The 21,513-nt window shown below is 36.6% G+C and overlaps 1 protein-coding gene across 1 annotated transcript in view; it reads right to left on the reverse strand.

Moving 5' to 3' along the window:
- LOC131958558 (myosin-IIIb) overlaps positions 1 to 21,513 on the reverse strand; it is a 69,841-nt gene that overhangs the window by 4,026 nt on the left and 44,302 nt on the right. The window contains exons 29-36 of the mRNA XM_059323646.1: positions 16,841 to 16,932; positions 16,156 to 16,209; positions 13,590 to 13,778; positions 8,821 to 8,853; positions 7,348 to 7,431; positions 3,983 to 4,132; positions 3,685 to 3,767; positions 424 to 670 (exon numbers count right to left, since the gene is read on the reverse strand). Of these exons, the coding sequence (XP_059179629.1) occupies positions 424 to 670; positions 3,685 to 3,767; positions 3,983 to 4,132; positions 7,348 to 7,431; positions 8,821 to 8,853; positions 13,590 to 13,778; positions 16,156 to 16,209; positions 16,841 to 16,932 (932 nt within the window). The remainder of the gene's footprint in view (positions 1 to 423; positions 671 to 3,684; positions 3,768 to 3,982; positions 4,133 to 7,347; positions 7,432 to 8,820; positions 8,854 to 13,589; positions 13,779 to 16,155; positions 16,210 to 16,840; positions 16,933 to 21,513) is intronic.

Raw genomic sequence — 21,513 nt, forward strand, 5'->3', positions numbered from 1 at the left:
GGTTTCAACAAAACTTTACAGCAAACAGACATGGCCTTTGGGGAGTCTTTTACATTTAAATATTAACTTTTTTATGTTCTTTTAACAATTTGTGCTCGGTTGTGCTCTAGCAATTTCATTATAAGAATAACAAAATAAAAATATTCAGAAAAATATTAAATGTAATTTCTAAGCAGTTGCTATGATAATCGTCACAATGAAACAGAAGCCATAAAACACAGAAAAGAAGAGCTTATGGATGATGTCATTACAAACAGAGGTTATAGAAAGTGTCGTAACCAATCAGAGGTTTTAGATGACTTGTCATTTCAAATCAGAAGTCATAGATGACATTAAAACTGTGTAGGTTGGTTTGAAGCTATTATGATTTTCTTTAGTTGAAAAAAATTGATTTCTAAAAAACAACAACAAAGAAACAAATACCTGTTGCCATTCCTGTCAACCAAGGAACGACTTGGAGAAGTCTGTTTAGAGAGAGCGACAACAGACGGATCATCCCCAGCAGGGGAGGGGGGGTCTGTGCTGTCCCTCTCAGACTCGGAGGCGTATTCTATCTCAATGTCCTCATCAAAAGATGACGACTGGGTCAGGCGCTGCTGCCACAAAGCCAGGATACTGCCAGCTAGTTCGTTCTCCAGTCTTTTGGCCATCTCCACCGCACTTTCTTCTTCTGTAACAGAGATGTGAACGTTTTATGGATTATAATTATTGTAAAGAAGCTTAGATTCTTTTTGTATCACAGTAATTTATTAGTTTCAATATCAATGTCTGTATGTGAATTATCTAATGATTTATCATATTAAATGACCATTTTATTTACAATGTTCTAGATACAAATTGCTTTGTGCTTATATAAATGTTACTTTGTAAAATATCTTTTTATCATTATTTTATGCAAGTTATCCTAAGATTTTCCGCATGTTGTGATTGCTGCTAAGATCAGTTATCTATAGTATAAGTTATTCACATTTTACTAGCACAGCTTTATTATATTCTGAGCATATATTTTTAAGTTAAGAATTTTTCCCCATTATTAAGTGAGTTTGTCCTTTGAAAGTGCAAATACTAAATTGTTATTTATTACTAATTAAGATATCTCTCTTCTGTCATGTAATAATGTTAAAAATGATACCACACATACTAGATGTATGTGACTGTTTCACTCACAAACAGTGAGAACAGTCCCCTGTATTCACAAAGCTGGAATGTTGTGCTATTTCACAGAGTGCTTGCCCCTGATAATACTACTCTAGATCATCTCTACAGTGTTAGTAATTTAGTGAGTTTTATCTAGTGACTAGAATTAGTACTGAAGAAATACCTCAGTTAGTTCAAAGCTTTTATCTTAGACCAGGGGTCTCCAAACTACGGCCCGCGGGCCGGATGCGGCCCGCGAGGTCCTCTCATCCGGCCCGCGGAGATCTTTTTGTCCACGCAAAAAACATTTGTTGGTGATAGCTGAGGAACTTTTCCCAGAAAAATCAAAGACATGTCTGGAAGAAACTGGCCCCCGAACTGAACTTTGATAGTCAATGCGGCCCTCGGGCTGAAAAGTTTGGAGACCCCTGTCTTAGACCATTAAAAGTATGACAACAAGATTACAAATAAGACTAGGGGGAGTAATTCTGAAACAATGTTTAATACACAGACATTGGGTTTGAGGTTACATCATCTACACCTGTTGGGGAGTAAACTTTACTTGATGAACTCTTCTATCCTTTGACTAAATTGTCTATGGTTTGGTAGTTTGTTTAGCCACATCAACAGGGTTTGTGTGGGGGCAGGTTTCACAAGTTTTTTACATTCATTAACAGAAGGAATTATGTGTTGTCTGGAATCATATCCCAATTATTTATTCTGCGATTTATGGGGGAACTAGTTCAAACATCATGTTGGGCTCGGCTTTTTGAAGATTGACTGATCTATTATAAACTTGATGATAACATTAGATTTGTCTTGAGTTTGTTTACAATATATTTTCACTTGTGTTACTACTGGCTGAATAAGTTTTGCTGCCTGAAAGTTTGCTCAATTTCCAACACCTATTTAAAAACTTTTAACAGTGCTGTATTGTGTGTTTGAACACCTGTTGTATCTTCCACACCTTACTATTTATCCCACCAGTTTAAGATTTTCAGCCACATAAACATTTAGTGCCACGACATCTTCAGGTACCAAATACCAAGGGTTAAAGATGAAACAAAAAACTCAGCAGCAAAAATTCACCCCATAAAATCAACTTATGGAAAAAAAAATCCACCAATAAAATTTAAAATGCTTATAGAAAAACTAAATCCACCCATTCAATCTACAATGCTTATAGAAAAACACACACAACCTAGCATGGGAAGACAAACATGAAGCCATAGGAAACAAGTGCTAACTCTTGTCAGAAATGTGAAAACTACTTGAATGTTAAACTATATCAAGTGAACAGTTCAAGTGTTAAGTCAGACTTTGAGAAGAGTGTAGGAAAAAGGTGATAGAGATTTTGATAAACAGCTAAAATCTAATCTTTAAAAAGACTAGTGTTAAAAAGAAATTGGAAGATGTTTTTTGTTTCTACTTCTACAACTATAGTCAAATTTTTTTGCAGAAACTAAAATAACAAGCCACAATGATGACTTAACAAACAAAGCATTGAAGCACAAATAAGATCTGCAACACCTAACTTAAATAAAAACAAAAAAAAGTATTGTCTATAAAATTATTTATTTAAAAAAAAATCTTTGAGCTGTTATTTTGGCTACGCTACAATAAATCTGATAATATCTGAGTGAGACAGTAGTTTTTGTAGGTGCAAGTAAACAAAAAAAAAATATCTGTGTAGCTCTTGCTCTCTGAAGGCAAGAAACAGTCAGTGGCTGGCTGGTGCACCAGTTTATTCTGTAGGGGTGTGGCCTGAAAAAGGGTGGATCCAAGAACAGAATAAATTGTTTTCCCAACCACTAAAGTTGCTTATAGTTTTTAATTATTCACTTCTTTTTAGAGCTAACAACGATAATAACCGTTTACTTATTCATTAACTATATCTAGATAATTGTATTATTTAAATACAGTTAACTTACTCATTGACAATAGTTCGACCCCAAAACTAGCTGTTAACATAACACTACAGAAGAAAATATCATTTGATAGCCATACAAAAAGGCTAACAAACATAAACTGTTTTATGAGACCTACACACCCTTCTTTTATGAATAAAAAATTCACTTTATTACAAACTTAATGCTTTTTAAATGTTTTAACGGATACAATTATTTTTAGATTTACATTTAAAAAAAAAACCTAACCTAAAATTTACGATATTTATAAAACTGAATAAAACAAAATGCAGATCTTAGACCTCTGTGGTTAAAAGTGTAAGTCAACATTTGTCTCTGACTCTGCTAAATCTACATGAAAAGTTCTAAGCTTGCTACATCATGAGGGAAGGGAAGCTCTAACACACAGGAACAACATGCTCACATGCGAAATAAAACCATGCTATAAATAATCTCCTAGAACAAGCATACAATTATCTAAAACATAACACAAACATTGTCTTCATCTGAAGCTGTACAATACTACATTTAGTCTTTAATTCATTTTTTAAACTTATGACAATACAGAAGCCAACAGTTTTTGGTCCCTGAATGTTCATTTGAAAAGAATTTAAAAAACTAAAAAGGTTAATGACATTACCTAACAGATCACCTCTCTCAGTCTGAAGATCAGCCTCAATGGTGAACTCGCTGCTACGGCTGATGCGACCGCTCAGGTTTTCACTGAAAGCAATGACAAATGATTGTTCCATATTTTTTATCAAGTTTCTTCATTTGGTATTCCAAAATCATTCATTGCAGTAACTTCATTGCTAACTTTTAATTAATAATCCTGATCAACTTTTTACTCCATTCGTGATAGTAAAACAATTGAGCAGAGAACAGCTTATCATGAACATATTGTGTCAATACAGACAGAAGAAGAAAGTCCAACTTACTTGTAATCATCAGGTGCCAGAGCATTTTCCTTGGCAGACCTGAGAGGTGCATCCCAGGTGAGACTTGCCATGCTGTCAGTGAGTGGCCCTGGCTTGGTGGGGTTGACATAGCTGTCATCATCATCATCCGCACTGCTCCTGTCAGTCTTGCTAAAAAAGGAAGAATAATATCCTCTGTATTATAGGTTGCAAGGGATAGGCATGCCTTATATCACTTGTAATAAATGATTATATCTTTCAAAACACAGTCATGTGATCTAAAATCTAAATAACAAAATCTAGTATAGCATAATGACAAAAGTAGTTTCTTTCAGTTAAATATGGAATAGGTTTGTTAAAAAGTTTATGATTGATATATTTTAAAAGACATAAATAACAATTTTATGTCACTTTTGTCTTCAATAAGCTGCTGTAAAATAAAAACAACATGTAGTACAAAATAGATGTAAAAAAGGCAACTTCGGATTCTGTATTTTTAAGAAATCAAAACCAAACTTGATAAAACAACCAAGGTGCATGATCACAACAACAGAAGTCATGGTTCAAAATTCAGATCTGTTCACACATAAATATCTACACAAACTTTTAAAAAAGAATTTAAAGATAACCCTGTTAGATTTTTTAAATCTCAAATCAAGTTATAAATAAAATAAATTGAATTGAAAGTTAATTAAAACCATAAATATATACAAATTATAAATAATGTTTAGCCTATATAATGTAAAAAATAAATAGAAGTGATGTTGCTAAGATGTTTAGTACTTCACAGCTTTTCAAGAAAGTTGTATCAAAACCGGTGTCGCTAACCTAACTCTAACTGTGATAAAGGTAGAAAAAAGATGAATGCAGTTCTGCTATCCTGCAGCAGAAAAATAGAGGCACAATGTGTTTTTTTCTAAACAAAATATAAAAAACAATTGTGACTTAAAAAGAAAAAAATAATTATATATCTGTGAATTCAAGTTTAGTTTCATTTAATCTGTTTATATAAGCTCATTCACTTCACAACAACATACTATTTGTGTGTATTTGTGTTTCCAGTTTTCTTACAACAACTAACACAACAAAAAGGAAAACAAAATCTTGTCTTTATGTTGTATTAAAAATTTGGTCTGTGTTTAATTACCTATCTGAAGTACCATCATTATAATTCTAACTAGATCTATATCCCTTCATTATTATAATTAATTAAGTTAATAAAGTTAATTCAGTATTTATCCTTAAATTAAACTGCTTAAATTAACTTAATTTATAATTTTTTAGGCCCTATCTATTAGAAATATATTAAAGTATTATTATTACTTACTAGATCTAGAAGTTAAGTAGTATGAGTAAATACTAAATAGACTCTCTACTAAATAATATTAATAATAATATAATTTAATATTAAATATTTTATAAAATTAAAAATAACCACCTACTTCTGGAATTCACTGCTTGCTAACATTAAAGTTCATTGCACTAAGTAAAAAAAAAAGTATTTTACTAGACTCTAGCTTAGATCTAGAAGTCTAATCTAGATCTAAAAATCTAGATCTACTCTTTAACTATTTTTTTTCATAATACTAGAATGATAATACAATATAGATCTAGATCTAGTATAGATCTAGATTCTACATTGATTGCCCAACATAGTAACATACAGTAGGCCGTTCGATTCACAGCTTCCGGGTTTGTTGTTTTGAAGCCATCTCACGGCTCATGCGCTTACTCAAAATGGCGACCAGTTTCGCTTTCACTAAACGGTAGAGGGATAAAACTAATAATAACGAGGCCATCGTTAATTTTAGACATCGGAACTATCCGTTTCTATTTCAGTCTGTTATTTAAGAATTCCCAGATGTACTTTTGACCTAATTTCTTTATTTGTATTTAACGAGGCCGTCGAGAGAAAGTCACGCTTACTTAGCTTGCGTTTCAAGTCGAATAAACTAAAGCAGGTGCGTTATCCAATAACTTTTTTATTAGACCCAATTTTTATAACATTTTTACTATCAAATAAAAATAGAATTGTTTAATATAATTAGGCTGACAACAATGCTTTTCATGCTGTAAGTAATAATGCCATTTTATTATATTCTTGTTTGGTGAAAACGAGGCGCGGGAAAATGTGTGCCGCGTAAGAATCCAATCATTTGGCTAGATTTATGACTGTTTTTTATGTCACACCTAAAAATAGAATGTTTACGCTTTCTTCGTTGATGATCGTTTTTATTATTTTTTAAATTGAAAGTATGAATTATTAGTTAGATTGCAGATTTTGTAACTTGGTATACTTACCCTTTATCAATTTTAAAAACATAGCATGCTGATTGTAAACAAATATAGTCATAAAACACAGAAATATAAAGTTATAATTGCGATGTGCCACACCCGGGCCACACCCCCTCAAGAAAGCATGTGTTTATTAAGCTGTTTATCTTACTTTACAACTGTAATTAAAATTAATTTTCAAATTTTTATCACTTATTGGGTAAGAATAAGCACATGTTTACCAAAAATAAAAAAAAATAAAAAAGCAAATTCTGTTTTAATGAAGGTCACGGGTGAAGTTTTTTTTTCCTTCTGTCACGTTCAGTGGAGGGTGCCACAGGCTGACCTGACTTTGGAATTTTTTTCAGTAATAATGACTTTGCACAGAAAGTTAAAATATGCTAAATTTGCTTAGTTTACTAGTGTTCTAGCTATTATTGATACATTTTTAATAAAAAAAATCATTCTGTAATTCTCATCAAAAAGCCTACATACAGTGGACTCTTCCAAGCAGGTGGTTGTATTATTTATAGGACCTAATTTATACACAGTAGTGTTTTTTCTACCCCTATTAGATTTAGAATGTAGATTCTAAAGGTAATATTAGAAATACTTCCCTACTCGAATCTAATGAATGTTACATTTAAAATAGTCAACCAATTTTGTTTTAGATCTCTAGATCTAGAATCTAGATCTGGATCAATTTAAAAACAAAAGGACACGTACAATATTTCAAAGATGCCAGGTGCTAAACAGGAAGACGAATTCACACAAAAAATGGCAGCCAAATTAAATTTATTTTTAATTTGATGATTAGATCTAGATTTCTAGAAGTTGTAGTAGGCTAATTCTAAATCTATTTAATCATAACGTTCTAAAAAGATAGGGACAAAAGAAGAAATTGTGTACACATTTATTAGAAATATTTGTTGTTTTTGTGATACATTAGAACAAATCTTAAAGTGAACTGTGTAGGACAGTGAAACAAACAAAAATAGACTTTTTTTTCCAATTTAGTCCACCTAAAATACGTGAATCTGAAATAACAACATCCGACAGTTTGATGACACAAAGAACACCTAACACCAACAACACCGCCACTGGGTACTAACTGAGACATGAAGGCCTCCGCCACTTTTTTGGCTAGCAGAATTCTGCTGAGTTGAGTGCGGGCCGTCTCTTCGTGCGTGGGCTCACTGCCGCGGCAAACAAAACAAATACAGAAAACAAAATCAAATCAGATGGGCCTAAATGGACACAGACGTATTTGGCAAGGATAGGCCTAGGTGCTATAAGCCCTCCGCCCCTAAAATTGTAGGCCAAAGAAGCAAGTAGGCTATAAAGACCATATTCAGTGTTTGACAAATAAATTAATCTCGGGTTTAAAAAATGGTTACGTCTATTCAAAATATTACATTTATCATCGTCAAAATGATAAATTATTACTATCATTCAAGGCTTTATAGTAGACAAATATATAGACCTATAAATCTAGATACTCTTCCATGAATAATTAACTCTAACTAGATCTAAAACCGTATTGAAATCCTAAAGACAGGCTCACGTTAAATGTTATGGTTTAATGTTACTTCAGTAGCATAATGTAAAAGAAATAAGGATTTATAGCTACCGAAAAGGCGTGGTTTTGATTACAGAAAATTGGAGAAAAATAAACCTCACATTTAATGTGGAAGGTTAATCAACACTAGGAGAAAAATCCATTTTACAAGCGGGTAAACGCGATGTTTTAAATTTCGAACAAAAGATTCAACGAAAGAGATTTTTACAGTACAAAAGAAATCAATATTTTGTTTCATTCCAGAATCCGGTTTTTAGGAGTTTAATCAAATAATATTTTTGCTGACGTTGTAAAAATAATTCTTTGAATGTTATCAGGGCGTTTCGTTTTGTTTACAAATCCTAAAAGAAAATGAACATAAATGATGACGTGAAATTTCTTCTTTAAATTGCTAATGGTTTTAAATACAATATCGGGTGTGTTAAAAGACCGTCCAAAAATGAAATTAATGTATTTTAGCGCAGATTACAACTCCCGTCCCTTCTTAAAATAAACCAAAATTAATACACTAACCCAAATCGCCACACATACTAATGGCGTGACGCCATTTATGGACGACAGTGAAGGAGATTGAAGTGAACTTCATGTATAGACTACAGATATAGACTGGAGATATAGACTGAAGGTATAGACTGTATGGAATACAGATATTGACTGAAGGTATAGACTACAGGAGATATAGACTGTAGGTATAGACTACATATATAGACAGAAGGTATATTGAATGCATAGACTGATTGTAAGAACTACAGGAGATATAGACTGTAGGTATAACAACAGATCTAGACTGAAGGTATAGAGTAAAATATATAAACAGATATAGACAGAAGGTTTAGAATGATGGTATAAATTGAAGGTATAGACTACAGGTATAGTTTGAAGGTAAAGACTGAAGGTATAAGTATAAACTAGAGGTATAGACTGAAGGTATTGACTACATATATAGACATATATAGAGGTATAGACAAAAAAGTTGACACGGGAGGTACAGACAAAAATCACAAACCTGTGGTAATCTGGTGAGTTGTCCATGGCGGAGCTGAGGAGGGAGAAAAGACAAGAGTTATTTCAAGGTAAACAGGTGCTATGTAGGTAAACAGCAGGTAAAACACACAGGTAGCTAGTGCTATATTCCTGTCAATGAGTGACACCGGTAATACACATAGCAACATGTCAACATAACATCAACTACATTCACATAATGCTACCATATGACATGTAGTGAAACAATGAGTAGCACATACTGACATTTAAAACTTAAAATGCCAAAATGATATATATATATATATATATATATATATATATATATATATATATATATATATATATATATATATATATATATTTATTTATTTATATATACATTTTTTTTCCTTTGTATATACATATATCTATACTACAATGTAGAACAGCAGTCTCCAGTCTAGAACCATGTCGGTGACGCTAATTGCAATTTTCATTGAACACATTGCAAAGTGAATATAATAACACGTACACGTGGAAGATCAGATTTTAAAATGCCAATCTTTAACAAGTAAATATTTACAATCAGACTTTTTAAACGCATCCTGTTAATCATTATTATGGCAACAAAATGGGCTGGGATTTGGGATTGTGAATGTACTGTTTGGTCTTCCCCCTGCCCTGTCGACTTTCCTTCAACCGAACAGAACCAGGTCCCCATCTGCCATGGGTGTAGGCATCCCGAAGGCTCTTGCTCAACAAGTAAACAACATCACCAATCAATATTAGAAACATCAGTTAAGTCATCTTCTAGTCAATCGGGAAATCGATTTGAAACTTTGCATCATAAAATAACATTCAGAACATCAACAAAAGTAACTTATGTGAACAAGTTTTATGATAAAAAAAACAGACTCCGGCCATTTGTCTACAACGTCAGCAACCATTTTCTCCCCTAAGAGCGGGTTCTGAGATCAATAGAAAAATCAAAGTTGAATTAAAGGTAGGGAAATGTTGAGTTATTTCGGTATATGTCAGATGGTGTAGAATCTTTTCTTGTATGAATACAGGGACACGGTGGGGGGATTGGACCGGGAGGGGGTTATTCAACAGGTCTTTAATAATAATTCAAACGCGGCTAATAAATGTCGTCGGCAAGGGCGTGTATGTGGGGTGGTGTAGGGGTGGGGGGGGGGGGGGGGCTGGAGATAAGGAGTGGGGCTTATAATTATTTACCTGGGGCAGTGTTTTTATGATGAAAGGGCGTGTTTGAGTGAGAGAGAGAGAGAGAGAGAGAGAGAGAGAGAGAGAGAGAGAGATAAAGAGAGTAATACAATTTAACAGGGAATGTGTTTTAGGCGTTACGGTTTAGGGTAAAAGAGGCTAGCTAAGACCTGGGCAGAGGCGTAGAGGGCGGGTGGGGCGGACGTCCCGTTCTAGGACCAAAAGGGGGCACCAAACGGGGTAGGAAAAAAGCTAATTCGGTTCTGCACCACTGAATTATGCAGCCAAATTTATGAAAATAGACTGCTATGTATATATCTGTTTTCTACATCGATTTTTAGATTGTTGGGATAATGTTCAACACTTGCTTTAGTGGGGTTAGTATCGAGCTGGAAGAAATGACTGTGATTTAACAAACGAAAGCCACAAAAACTGTTTAAAATATCAGTTTGTTAAAGTTTTCCTTCTCGCCCAAAAGCCGAGGAAATGGCGTGGTTAAAAATAAAATTGGTCACGCGGAGTTCACGAGCAAGCCCCGGAATGCCAATAAACCCAGGGGGAATAAACGCGAACTGATTGATGCGGCAGCGCCAACCTTAAATAGCCTGATATCGACAGGTTGCCATGGCAACCGTTAACTGCGTCTCGCTCAGCAGGTGGCGCGGGTAAAGGTACTGCAGGGTATCTGCAGGTGATCTGGTCACCATTGTACACCACGTGATAGAGTCACCATTGTACTGTAGGTGATCTTGTCACCATTGTACCGTAGGTGATCTAGTCACCATTGTACTGTAGGCGATCTAGTCACCATTGTACTGTAGGTGATCTGGTCACCATTGTACCGTAGGTGATCTAGTCACCATTGTACTGTAGGCGATAGGCGATCTAGTCACCATTGTACTGGAGGTGATCTTGTCACCATTGTACTGTAGGTGATCTAGTCACCATTGTACACCACGTGATCTGGTCACCAGTGTACTGTAGGTGATTCTGTCACCATTGTAAAAGCAATCACCACTATTCTGAGTGTGATCTCGTGAGCGTGACTTAAGGTGTCACCCTTGTAGGTGGTTTATGTGGTCTCTATTGAAAATAACTCGATACTCTTAAACTGTTATCGCAGATTATGATACCTAATCCCAAATTATCCATAACCCATACTAATTTGAAATCTAAAGTTTATTCTTTCAACAGAACCGTCGTTTCTATGTTAGGTTTTGACGTCATTTAATTAATTAAAGCGTAGTTCAATACTGTTTTATGGGCAGACAATTGGTATTTTAAATATGACCGAAATATTATTCCTGTATTATATTTAACCAAATTAAAACAAATAAGCTATTGCAAATCATCATTTCGTCATGTTTTGATGAAACGCAAGCCAAAATCTAAAAAAAAATTCATCAAAAGACGTCACAAAAGACGTCACTATCAAACAATTCCAGCCAATGACGTAGCAGTAGTATTCCACTAAGCCTACGGAAAGGTAACAAAAACTCGATGTTTGGATGCCGCAGCGCTATTTTTAGCCCAGTGTCGTTGTAGTTAGATGGCGGTTTATCCACGAAGCAATTGCTAAACGATTACTGTAAAAAATCTGCGTATGACGAGTTTTTTGCCGCTCTGGCTACAAATTGTTTTTTTTTAGACGTCATCGCTGTTGCATGTAGCATTGCCGGTATAATTAACTGCGCCTATCGATTAGCCATACCGACATATTCATAAACAGTGTATCGCTCATGGCGGTATTTTAGCGTTGGTGGTAATTAAGAAAATACCAAAATGCAGCTCATCAAGTAAGCTTTATTAGACAGCAGCTAAAATGGGAAGTAATTTTTTTTATCAAGGTCAGTGCAATTATCCGGATGTACTATTTCGTTAAATCTTACCATAACGCTATAGATGCACATAATCTACTGCTCATCGCCAAGTGTAATGGGATTTTAATAGGCATTTAAAAAAAATATTGCTAATTAAAGTTAAGTTAGGATAAGGCGCGGGTTAAGAGTATGCCAGAACACCCTAAGGTGAATCTAGGGTGTGGATGGGAGGAAGAGGTTTGGAACCCCCCCCCCCCCAATTTAAAATTCGCTCTAACAGCTATAGACTGCTCAAACTCCGTTTTTCACATTTTTTTTAGGATATACACATCATTTGTTTAGAAATCTACAAAATTATCATAACAAATCTCTTGCCATTACTTTACCGGGAGTGGACAAAACTTGAAAGCCTTGTTTTGAACATTTGTATAAGCTGGAGTTGGAGCAGTCTAGCTTTGGAGAAACGATATAGGTTTAACAATGGATTAAACATCTATGGTAAGGGTTGGAAATTGATTATACAAAAACACACGTTATAGCTATATTTGGGCATGGATTAAATAAAAAACCTGGTATGATTTAGGTACCGAAAAGTACCAATATTAAAAAAAAATACATAGATTTATAACCTATTGATGGAATGAAAAAAAAAGAAGTGTAATAAGAAATCTACAGGCAAACTTCAACACATGAGATCGGGCTAAGATGAATGTACAAAAAAATTATCTCACAATCCGTTCTAATGTTAATACAAAGCGATGTGAAAAAAAAATTATTTAAGGGAAAAACAATTTCCTTATCCATTATTCACGGAATTTCAATGCATTATCTACCAGTAAATTCTATCCATTATCCAATCATCAATTATTATTAAACCATAATCAGAGCCGCGCCTTAATTAAGTTAACGCGTCACGACATGTTTTTACAGACAATAATTCTTGGCAAAAATAACGTGTCTGGGATCCTGGAGACAGGGCCTTGACCTTGTTGTTGAGTACAGTCTCCATGGTTACGATAAGAGCAGGAAATGCCAAAAATGGTGGATATCCGTTTTAACAGTGCTGTGTATGTGGCGGAGAGGGGTGGGGGTGGGTGAATTCATTTTAACTTACATTAGGGGTAATAGACACGCATACATAAGTTTACATAGGGGAGACGTTTCATAAGGAGCAAGGTTAAACGCGGTTAAACACGGTTAAACTGTTGTTACAAAACACCAAACACACAAATAAAAACACGTATCTTTCAACAATTAAAACGTATAGTGGTGTTTCATCGAAAACTAATCTAGACATCAAAGACACGCCGAAACATTTAACAAAGAAAATTACCGTAACAGTAAATTCTCAAATTAATACTCAACAACTTTATGCTCTGAAAACTAGATTATGTTATAATAACTAGGCTACACATTGTAAACATGAATCGGTATTTTAAACTCATTATTTACCTCATTGAGCAGACGATGAACAACCGGATGTACAAAATGTCTAGCTACCAAACAACATAGAAAGCAGAACCTGGTTGTGTCCCTTGTGACACAAAAAAAAAACAACAACACACGACAACTGGGCGGCTTGCCAAATTGGCACATACACACAGGTGAGTAAACAAAAACATGTTGATACAGACAGGGTGAGTTTCTAATCTAGACACGTGACCGGAAGACTCCATTCACTGGGCAGTGCCCGTGCTACACCACAACATGCTGCCCGTGCCACCCCGACGGTGCCCGGGCTACGTCACAACATGCTGCCCCATGCTACCTATAGTCGAACGTCTCTTCCTCATCATCGAATCCATCGTTGTCTTCCCGCGAGGGCATGAGCCCGAAGAGGGCGGAGCCACGGATGACCTCCTCGAAATAGGCCTTGGTGTCCTGGTCCATGAGCCCTTGCTGTTGCGGCTTCTGCTTGGCGCCCCACGCCCCTTTGCCGGAAAACTTCAACAGTTGTCTGGATGGTGTTACAGCAGTGGTTAAACACTTGGAAACAAGACCACAAACATACACCACAACATCACCATCAACCAACATCACAAAACTTCAACAGTTGTCTGGATGGTGTTACAGCAGTGGTTAAACAATTGGAAACAAGACCACAAACATACACCACAACATCACCAAATATCAACCAACATCAGCAAGCATCAGCAAGCATCAACCAACATCACAAAACTTCAACAGTTGTCTGGATGGTGTTACAGCAGTGGTTAAACAATTGGAAACAAGACCACAAACATACACCACAACATCACCATCAACCAACATCACAAAACTTCAACAGTTGTCTGGATGGTGTTACAGCAGTGGTTAAACAATTGGAAACAAGACCACAAACATACACCACAACATCACCAAATATCAACCAACATCAGCAAGCATCAGCAAGCATCAACCAACATCACAAAACTTCAACAGTTGTCTGGATGGTGTTACAGCAGTGGTTAAACAATTGGAAACAAGACCACAAACATACACCACAACATCACCAAATATCAACATCAACTAACATCACAGAACATCAACCGAAATCACAGAAGATCAACCAAAATCACACCAACTCCAACAAACACCGCAGAACAACAACCAACATCAACAAACATCAACAACAACCAACATTACAAAACACACCTCAACATCGCCAAACATAAAAACTAAATAAACATAACAGAACATCAACTAACATCACAGAGTATCAACCAACATCACAAACACCATTTCGACACCAGAGATTCCGTAAACAGGTCTAGAGCCTATTGAATCTCCAAACATGACCACATGACCATATTTTAGTCACATGACAAAAAACCATCGCCTCTACACCATGGTCAGGTAGAGTTGAAATCAAACAAAACCAAAGTATCATTTTCAATAATAAATCAGCTTTTAAACTTCTATCGAGTCTATGGTATTTTTTTTTACTCATTAAATCAAACAGTAGTAATAGAAACGAATTAGAAACGTAACATCATTTGTGTCTGTAATGTAAATCAAATCGGCTATCACTTCCGTCAACAGATTTGTTGCTATGGTGACCACGAGTATGCTAGCCTCACTTCCGGTTAGGATGAAGTAACACTATGCAGCCTCGAGTAGTTACCAAACTTTTGACATGGCGGCTTACTTCGATTAAAAAAAATAATCTTGGCGCCTTTTTTATTTTTTCTAATCCCATAGATTTTTTGTAGTTATAAGTATAACCATAACACTTATTAGTCAAAACTATAAATAGCGTAAAAGATTCGAAGGAAGGGTTGCCTGATCAACTGCAACTATCACTTTACATTGAGTTTCCGGGGATAAAATGTTATTTTTACCATTAACATATTTATTTATTTACGTGTAAATATTTTATTTACGTGTAGCTGGATATCTAGACAATACGTGGCCTACTGCACGAGCAGTATTTGTATGTAACCTATCTCCTCCAATAACTCTCGGTTTAAAACACGTCTTTTATTATGGTCTAGGTCGCCACACTTAAGATATTGGTAAACAGCTGTACATTCAGTTAAAGTAACACATTTTGTAATATCAGTTTTGATGTGTGAAATACACAAACAAAACAAAGACAACTTAGTTAGGTATGTGGATGTGTTTGAAGTTCGTGTTATATCAGTTTTGGTGTGTGAAATAAAAAAAAAAACTACTTAGTTGGGTATGTGGATGTGTATAAAGTTAGTGCAATATCTGTTTTGGTGTGTGAAATAAAAAAAAACAATAAAAAAAAACAACAACATACAAACAAATAAACAGCTTACTTGTAGATGTGGCTGTGTATCAAGTTCATGTTATATCAGGTGTGGTGTGTGAAATACAAAAAAAACAAAACAAAAAAAAAACAAAAAAAAAACAACAAACCAACTTACTTATGGATGTGACTATGTATAAAGGTCGTGTTATATCAGGTGTGGTGTGTGAAATACAAAAAAAACAAACAAAAAAAAAACAACTTACTTATGGATGTGGCTGTGCATGAAGTTCGTGTTATATGTTTTGGTGTGTAAAATACAAAAACAAAAAACAACTTAATTATGGATGTGGCTGTGCATGAAGTTCGTGTTATATGTTTTGGTGTGTAAAATACAAAAACAAAACAACTTACTTATGGATGTGGCTATGCATGCAGTTCGTGTTATATGTTTTGGTGTGTAAAATACAAAAACAAAAAACAACTTACTTATGGATGTGGCTATGCATGCAGTTCGTGTTATATGTTTTGGTGTGTAAAATACAAAAACAAAAAACAACTTACTTATGGATGTGGCTATGCATGCAGTTCGTGTTATATGTTTTGGTGTGTAAAATACAAAAACAACAAAACAACTTACTTATGGATGTGGCTGTGCATGAAGTTCATGACCTCGTCGTCCATGTCATAGTCCCTGTTAGACATAAAGGGGAGAAAGTATCAATACGTGCGGACATTGGTGTCAGTTTGACACGGCACTGTACGGACATTGGTTTCAGTTTGACACGGCAGACGCCCAACACCAACGACGCCCCACAACAAAGACACCCAATACCCCAGACACCCCTAGACACCCAACACCAACATCCACCAAACACCCCCAGACACACAACACCCCCAGTTATAGGGCATATGCCAGCACTACTAGGTGGGGTATTACAAGCAAGAAAACCCACCAAAGAAAAATCTCAATCAAAAGAAAAACCACCAAACACCCCTAAAACACCAAACACTCTCAGACACAAAACTCCACCAGACACCTAACATCCCCAGATTCTGAACACCCTCAGACACCCAACACCCACAGAGACCCAACACACCCCACACCCCTCACCCACCAAACACTCTCATCCACCAAAAACCCCCAGACACCAAACACCCCAAGACACCCAACACCCTCAGCCACCCAACACCCCAGACATCCAACACCAAAGACACAACCAAAGACACCCAACACCCCAGACATCCAACACCAAAGACACCACCAAAGACACCCAACACCCCAGACATCCAACACCAAAGACACCACCAAAGACACCACTCACGGTTCCACAGAGCCGTCCTCGCTGTTGACGATGACGGAGACTGCTGGCGCCAGGCTGCTCATCACCCTCAGGCTAAGCTCGTCCTCGTTCACCTGGGGAGAACCACAGGAGGGTGGGGGTTAGGTCTTAGGGCGGGGACAGTAGGTCATGTAGAGGACTGACATTAGGTCTTACGGCGTAAACAGTAGGTCATGTAGCGGGCTGTATTAGGTCTTACGGTTACACCAGTAGGTCATGTAGAAGGCAGTATTAGGTCTTAAGGCTAACAGTAGGTCATGTAGAGGACTCACATTAGGTCTTACGGTTACACCAGTAAGTCATGTAGCGGGCTGTATTAGGTCTTACAGACGCAGGTTATTTGGTCGTAGAGCTGAACTGCCGTAGGCCTTAAGACTTTCAATAGTTAAGTCCTAGGTCTTAAAGCGTACAAGACATTAGGTCTTAAAACTAAAATTCTGCACTTGTTGTGTTTTTCTTAAGTAAACAGATGTGGACTGATGACAGGGAATGAAAGGGTCTAAGTGTACGAATCTTATTAGAACTATAATTGGCTAAACCTTCCATTTTTTTACGAGTCGAAAATAACATCAAATCTTAAAGCCCTGATTCTATAGGCCATCTCATCACCATGGCAACAGACAAATCGATACAGACATATTGACCTGAAATAAAATCTGAAATCAGTGTTGAACTGGTTCAATCTCGTGACTCGCGCGTTAAGAAACACAAAGGTCGGGGGTGTACTCACGCTGAAACCAGCAACAAACAGACCGAGAAGAAATGAGAACTCACGTTTTCCACGGTGGGGGAATCGGGCTTCATGATGCTGGTACCTGGGTTCGAACTCTGACTTTTTAAACACTTGGTAAACAAGCTAGTACTCGGATTGGTTATTTAACACGGGTAATAGCTGGGTGGAAAGAGAAAAAACGGTTTAACCATAAGGCACATAGACGAAGGCTTAACACTCCGTGCCTTGCTAATACCTAGCAACTACAGACTATTTAGACTAATTTAGACTAATTAGACTAATTTAGACTAATTTTATTTAAATTGAACTTTTATCTAGTGTATTAGAAATCATAACAGTGCTCTTAATCACAAAGCCTAAAGAATTTACTCAAATTCTCACAAGTTTGAAATCACCTTTATCAAAATAATCAAAATAAGTTTTAAAATTTAGACCTCTTTACACTAAAAAAATAAATAAATTATCAAGTGAAATAATAAAAAAAAACTAACAAAAGAAAGTTTCATTAAGTGAAAGTTTAAAAAAAATTATTTAAAATCCAAGTAAATTTGAAGCCTCACGCTATCTTACGAATGGTGCGCAGGAATGCTGGAAATGACGACAACAACACACGGAGCTTGTGACAAAATACGCCAGACAGGCAGCGCGGGGGGCTCACGGTTCCAGCACCATAGATCATACAGATTTATCACGTGGGGTAGGCGGGTACGCGTTGTGTGGTCGGGTGGGGCGAGGGGGGGGGGGGGGCGACGCCCTAGGCGCAGCTGTAGCGAGCGATGCAATCTTTAAAAAAAATGTCTACATTGCTTATTTCACTAATTATCAATGGAATGGTTCATTGCTTCTTAGAGTATCGGTCCAAAATTTAATCGGTTCTTAATTAACGATTTTATCATTCATTAGTTCCAAACGAGCGGCGTCATTAGTTCTAAACTTGAGCCCATTTGGTGGGAGTCATTATGTCGGAAGCCCATTTGATGGGAGTCATTATGTCGGGAGCCCATTTGATGGGACTCATTACGTCAGCAGCCCATTTGATGGGAGTCATTATATCGGGAGCCCATTTGATGGGAGTCATTACGTCGAAAGCCCATTTAATGGGAGTCATTATGTCGGGAGCCCATTTGATGGGAGTCATTATGTCGGCAGCCCATTTAATGGGACTCATTACGTCAGCAGCCCATTTGATGGGAGTCATTATATCGGGAGCCCATTTGTCGGGAGCCTACGTTCAAATTTAACTGAATCATCATTGAACTAATAAATCAGTTGTTTAACTGTTAAATTAATTAAATCGTTGATTCACTGAGTATTTGGTTTTTTAAATCCTCGAATAGAATACCAAGGCCAACCAATAGTATTTTCTAGTCCCTGAATAAATAATTCATCTAGTAAAAATAAAGTGGGAGTGAGCTCCCCTAAGACTTCTTTTGTGTATTCTTAAAGAGCAGTACGGTTAAGGATGACACTTCCAATAGAATCGAGAGTTAGAAATAATCAAGTTTATAAAGAAAAAAAATACTGTACATACATTTTTCGAAATATCGATTTCGATTTTTTTTGCAAGATTTTAATACTCTCTTTATACGCCGTATACTAGAAAGTAAAAACAAAATTGTAGTTTAAAAACGAGTTTTAAATAAATAAAAAAAAACGTACATAGTTCTACTAGATTAAATTAAAAAAAAACGTTTGATTTTTCTCCTACAAAGATGTTAAGGGTAAAAAAAAAAACAACGAGATTGAAAACTGCTCATGGCTTGCACAAGTTTGCCCAGCCCGGAGTTAGAATACGGGATATTACAGACTCCCCCCCCCCCCTTTCACTTAACTCTCGTGCTGACCGCAAAGTGGGTTGAGTTAAAAGCTGGATCTCGGAGCGTCGAGTGCAAGAACATTCGAGTAGCATCCGTCTTAGGGACGGTCTCTATTGGATAGATTCTAGTTTAAGTAGGACGCCTTGTGTAAGATCTACATGAGGAATAATTCGTTTTATGTAGGATACGCCTTTGGTAAGATCAACCTTTGGTAAGATCCGCCTTTGGTAAGATCCGCCTGTGGTAATATCTACATGGGGAATAATTCGTTTTATGTAGGATCCGCCTTTGGTAAGATCCGCCTTGGGTAAGATCTTTAAGGGAAAGAACCTGCTTTAAGCGGGATCTGCCTGTGGTAATATATACATGGGGAAGAATTTGATGTCAGTGGGATCTGCCTTGAATAGGGTTCACATTGAGCTGAACGTATTTGGTCAACACCAGCTGGTGTTCCTTAAAGCGGTGCTGTGGTTCACAACGAATGTTTACAATAGTAGAGCCGGTTCCAATGTGACGACTATTAGGGGCAGAGAATTTAGTTTTTAAACGATTTGAAAGCAAGGGGAGATAAGTTCTCCTTGAATGGGGGGAGGGGGGCGAGGCAGAGGGGGGGGGTAGGGTCGCATTCACAAATTATGAAATGTTGATAAGTAGAAAATAAAACAACTAGATAGCGGCGTATGCTACGTCGCGGGTCAGCTCGTAGTTAAAATAAGATGACACAAGGGTCATCTCAACCACGAAGACTACTTCAGTGATTACTGCCACACCACACAAAGACTACGTATATCATTACGGCTGTACCACATAAAGATTACGAGTATCAATAACGTCCAGTGTTTCTTCCAGACTTTTTTCTCCGGGGGGGAGGGGGGGGGGGTACTTGAAATTTTCGGGGGCGGGGGGGCGGTAGACTTTCTTCGGGAGGGGGCGGACACTGTTAAAAGTATATATTTTCTATATAAATTATATAAATTTCATTTCGTTCGGGGAGGGGGGGGGGGTTGTGCACCCCCCCCCCTGAAGAGATGCCTGGAAGAAACTCTGATTACGGCTGTACCACATAAAGACTACTTCGGTGATTACTGCCAACCCACACAAAGACTTTTGTGATACTGCCTCCACACAGATACTAGGTTTATAATTACTGCATACTACACATAAGCTGGTCTATAGTTATAGCTACCCACACTGTGACTACATATATGCTAGGTCTATAAGTACTGCAACCCACACAGACTACATATAAACTAGGTCTATAATTACAACTACCCCACACATACTACATATATGTCTATAATTACAGCTACCCACACAGACTACATATATGCTAGGTCTATAAGTATAATTACAGCTACCCACACAATGATTACATATATACTAGGTCTATAATTACAGCTACCCACACAATGATTACATATATACTAGGTCTATAATTACAGCTACCCACACACTGACTACATATAGGTCTATAATTACAGCAACCCTACAAAGACAACATATATACTAGGTTTATAATTACAGCTACCCCCACTGTGACTACGCCTATGATTCCAGCTACTACACGCAACAAAGCTAAGCTGGTATTGAACTTGACTAGGATAGAATCCATTTCACGCGAGATATGACACGACAAAGCCGATTATAACCAACGCAAGGAACATTAAAGGATATCATCACGAATTTAAAAAATAAGTTAACGTTTTCGGAAACTATTTCCTACGTAGGCCAGAAATAGAATTGTATTTCTACATTTGGATGCGTTTGAGGTAAACCCAAATCTACACTTACAAAAAATATTTTATTAATCTACCAGACTTTTATTTCATCCTAACCCTTACATACATACATACGTCATACATATTCATTACTACAACAATAACTATTGTGGGAGATTAATTGCCAAGCACACCTAATTTAAAGGACAATCACTTTGTGTGTTTTTCTTTTTACCACGGCGGCCAATAGCACAACAAAGTACAGTGCGAAAATGTCACGCAATTACCAGCAAATACTTAGCCAATATAAACAGCCTGGATGAAAACTGCGGCTTACACGATTTATAGCTTCTGATGCCGGCTGTCTTTCTGCGCGTGCGCACTAAG

The sequence above is a fragment of the Physella acuta genome, unplaced genomic scaffold, assembly GCF_028476545.2.
Source record: "Physella acuta isolate Inbredline_101_S28 unplaced genomic scaffold, ASM2847654v3 ptg001335l, whole genome shotgun sequence".
Classification (NCBI taxonomy): Eukaryota; Metazoa; Mollusca; class Gastropoda; family Physidae; genus Physella; species Physella acuta.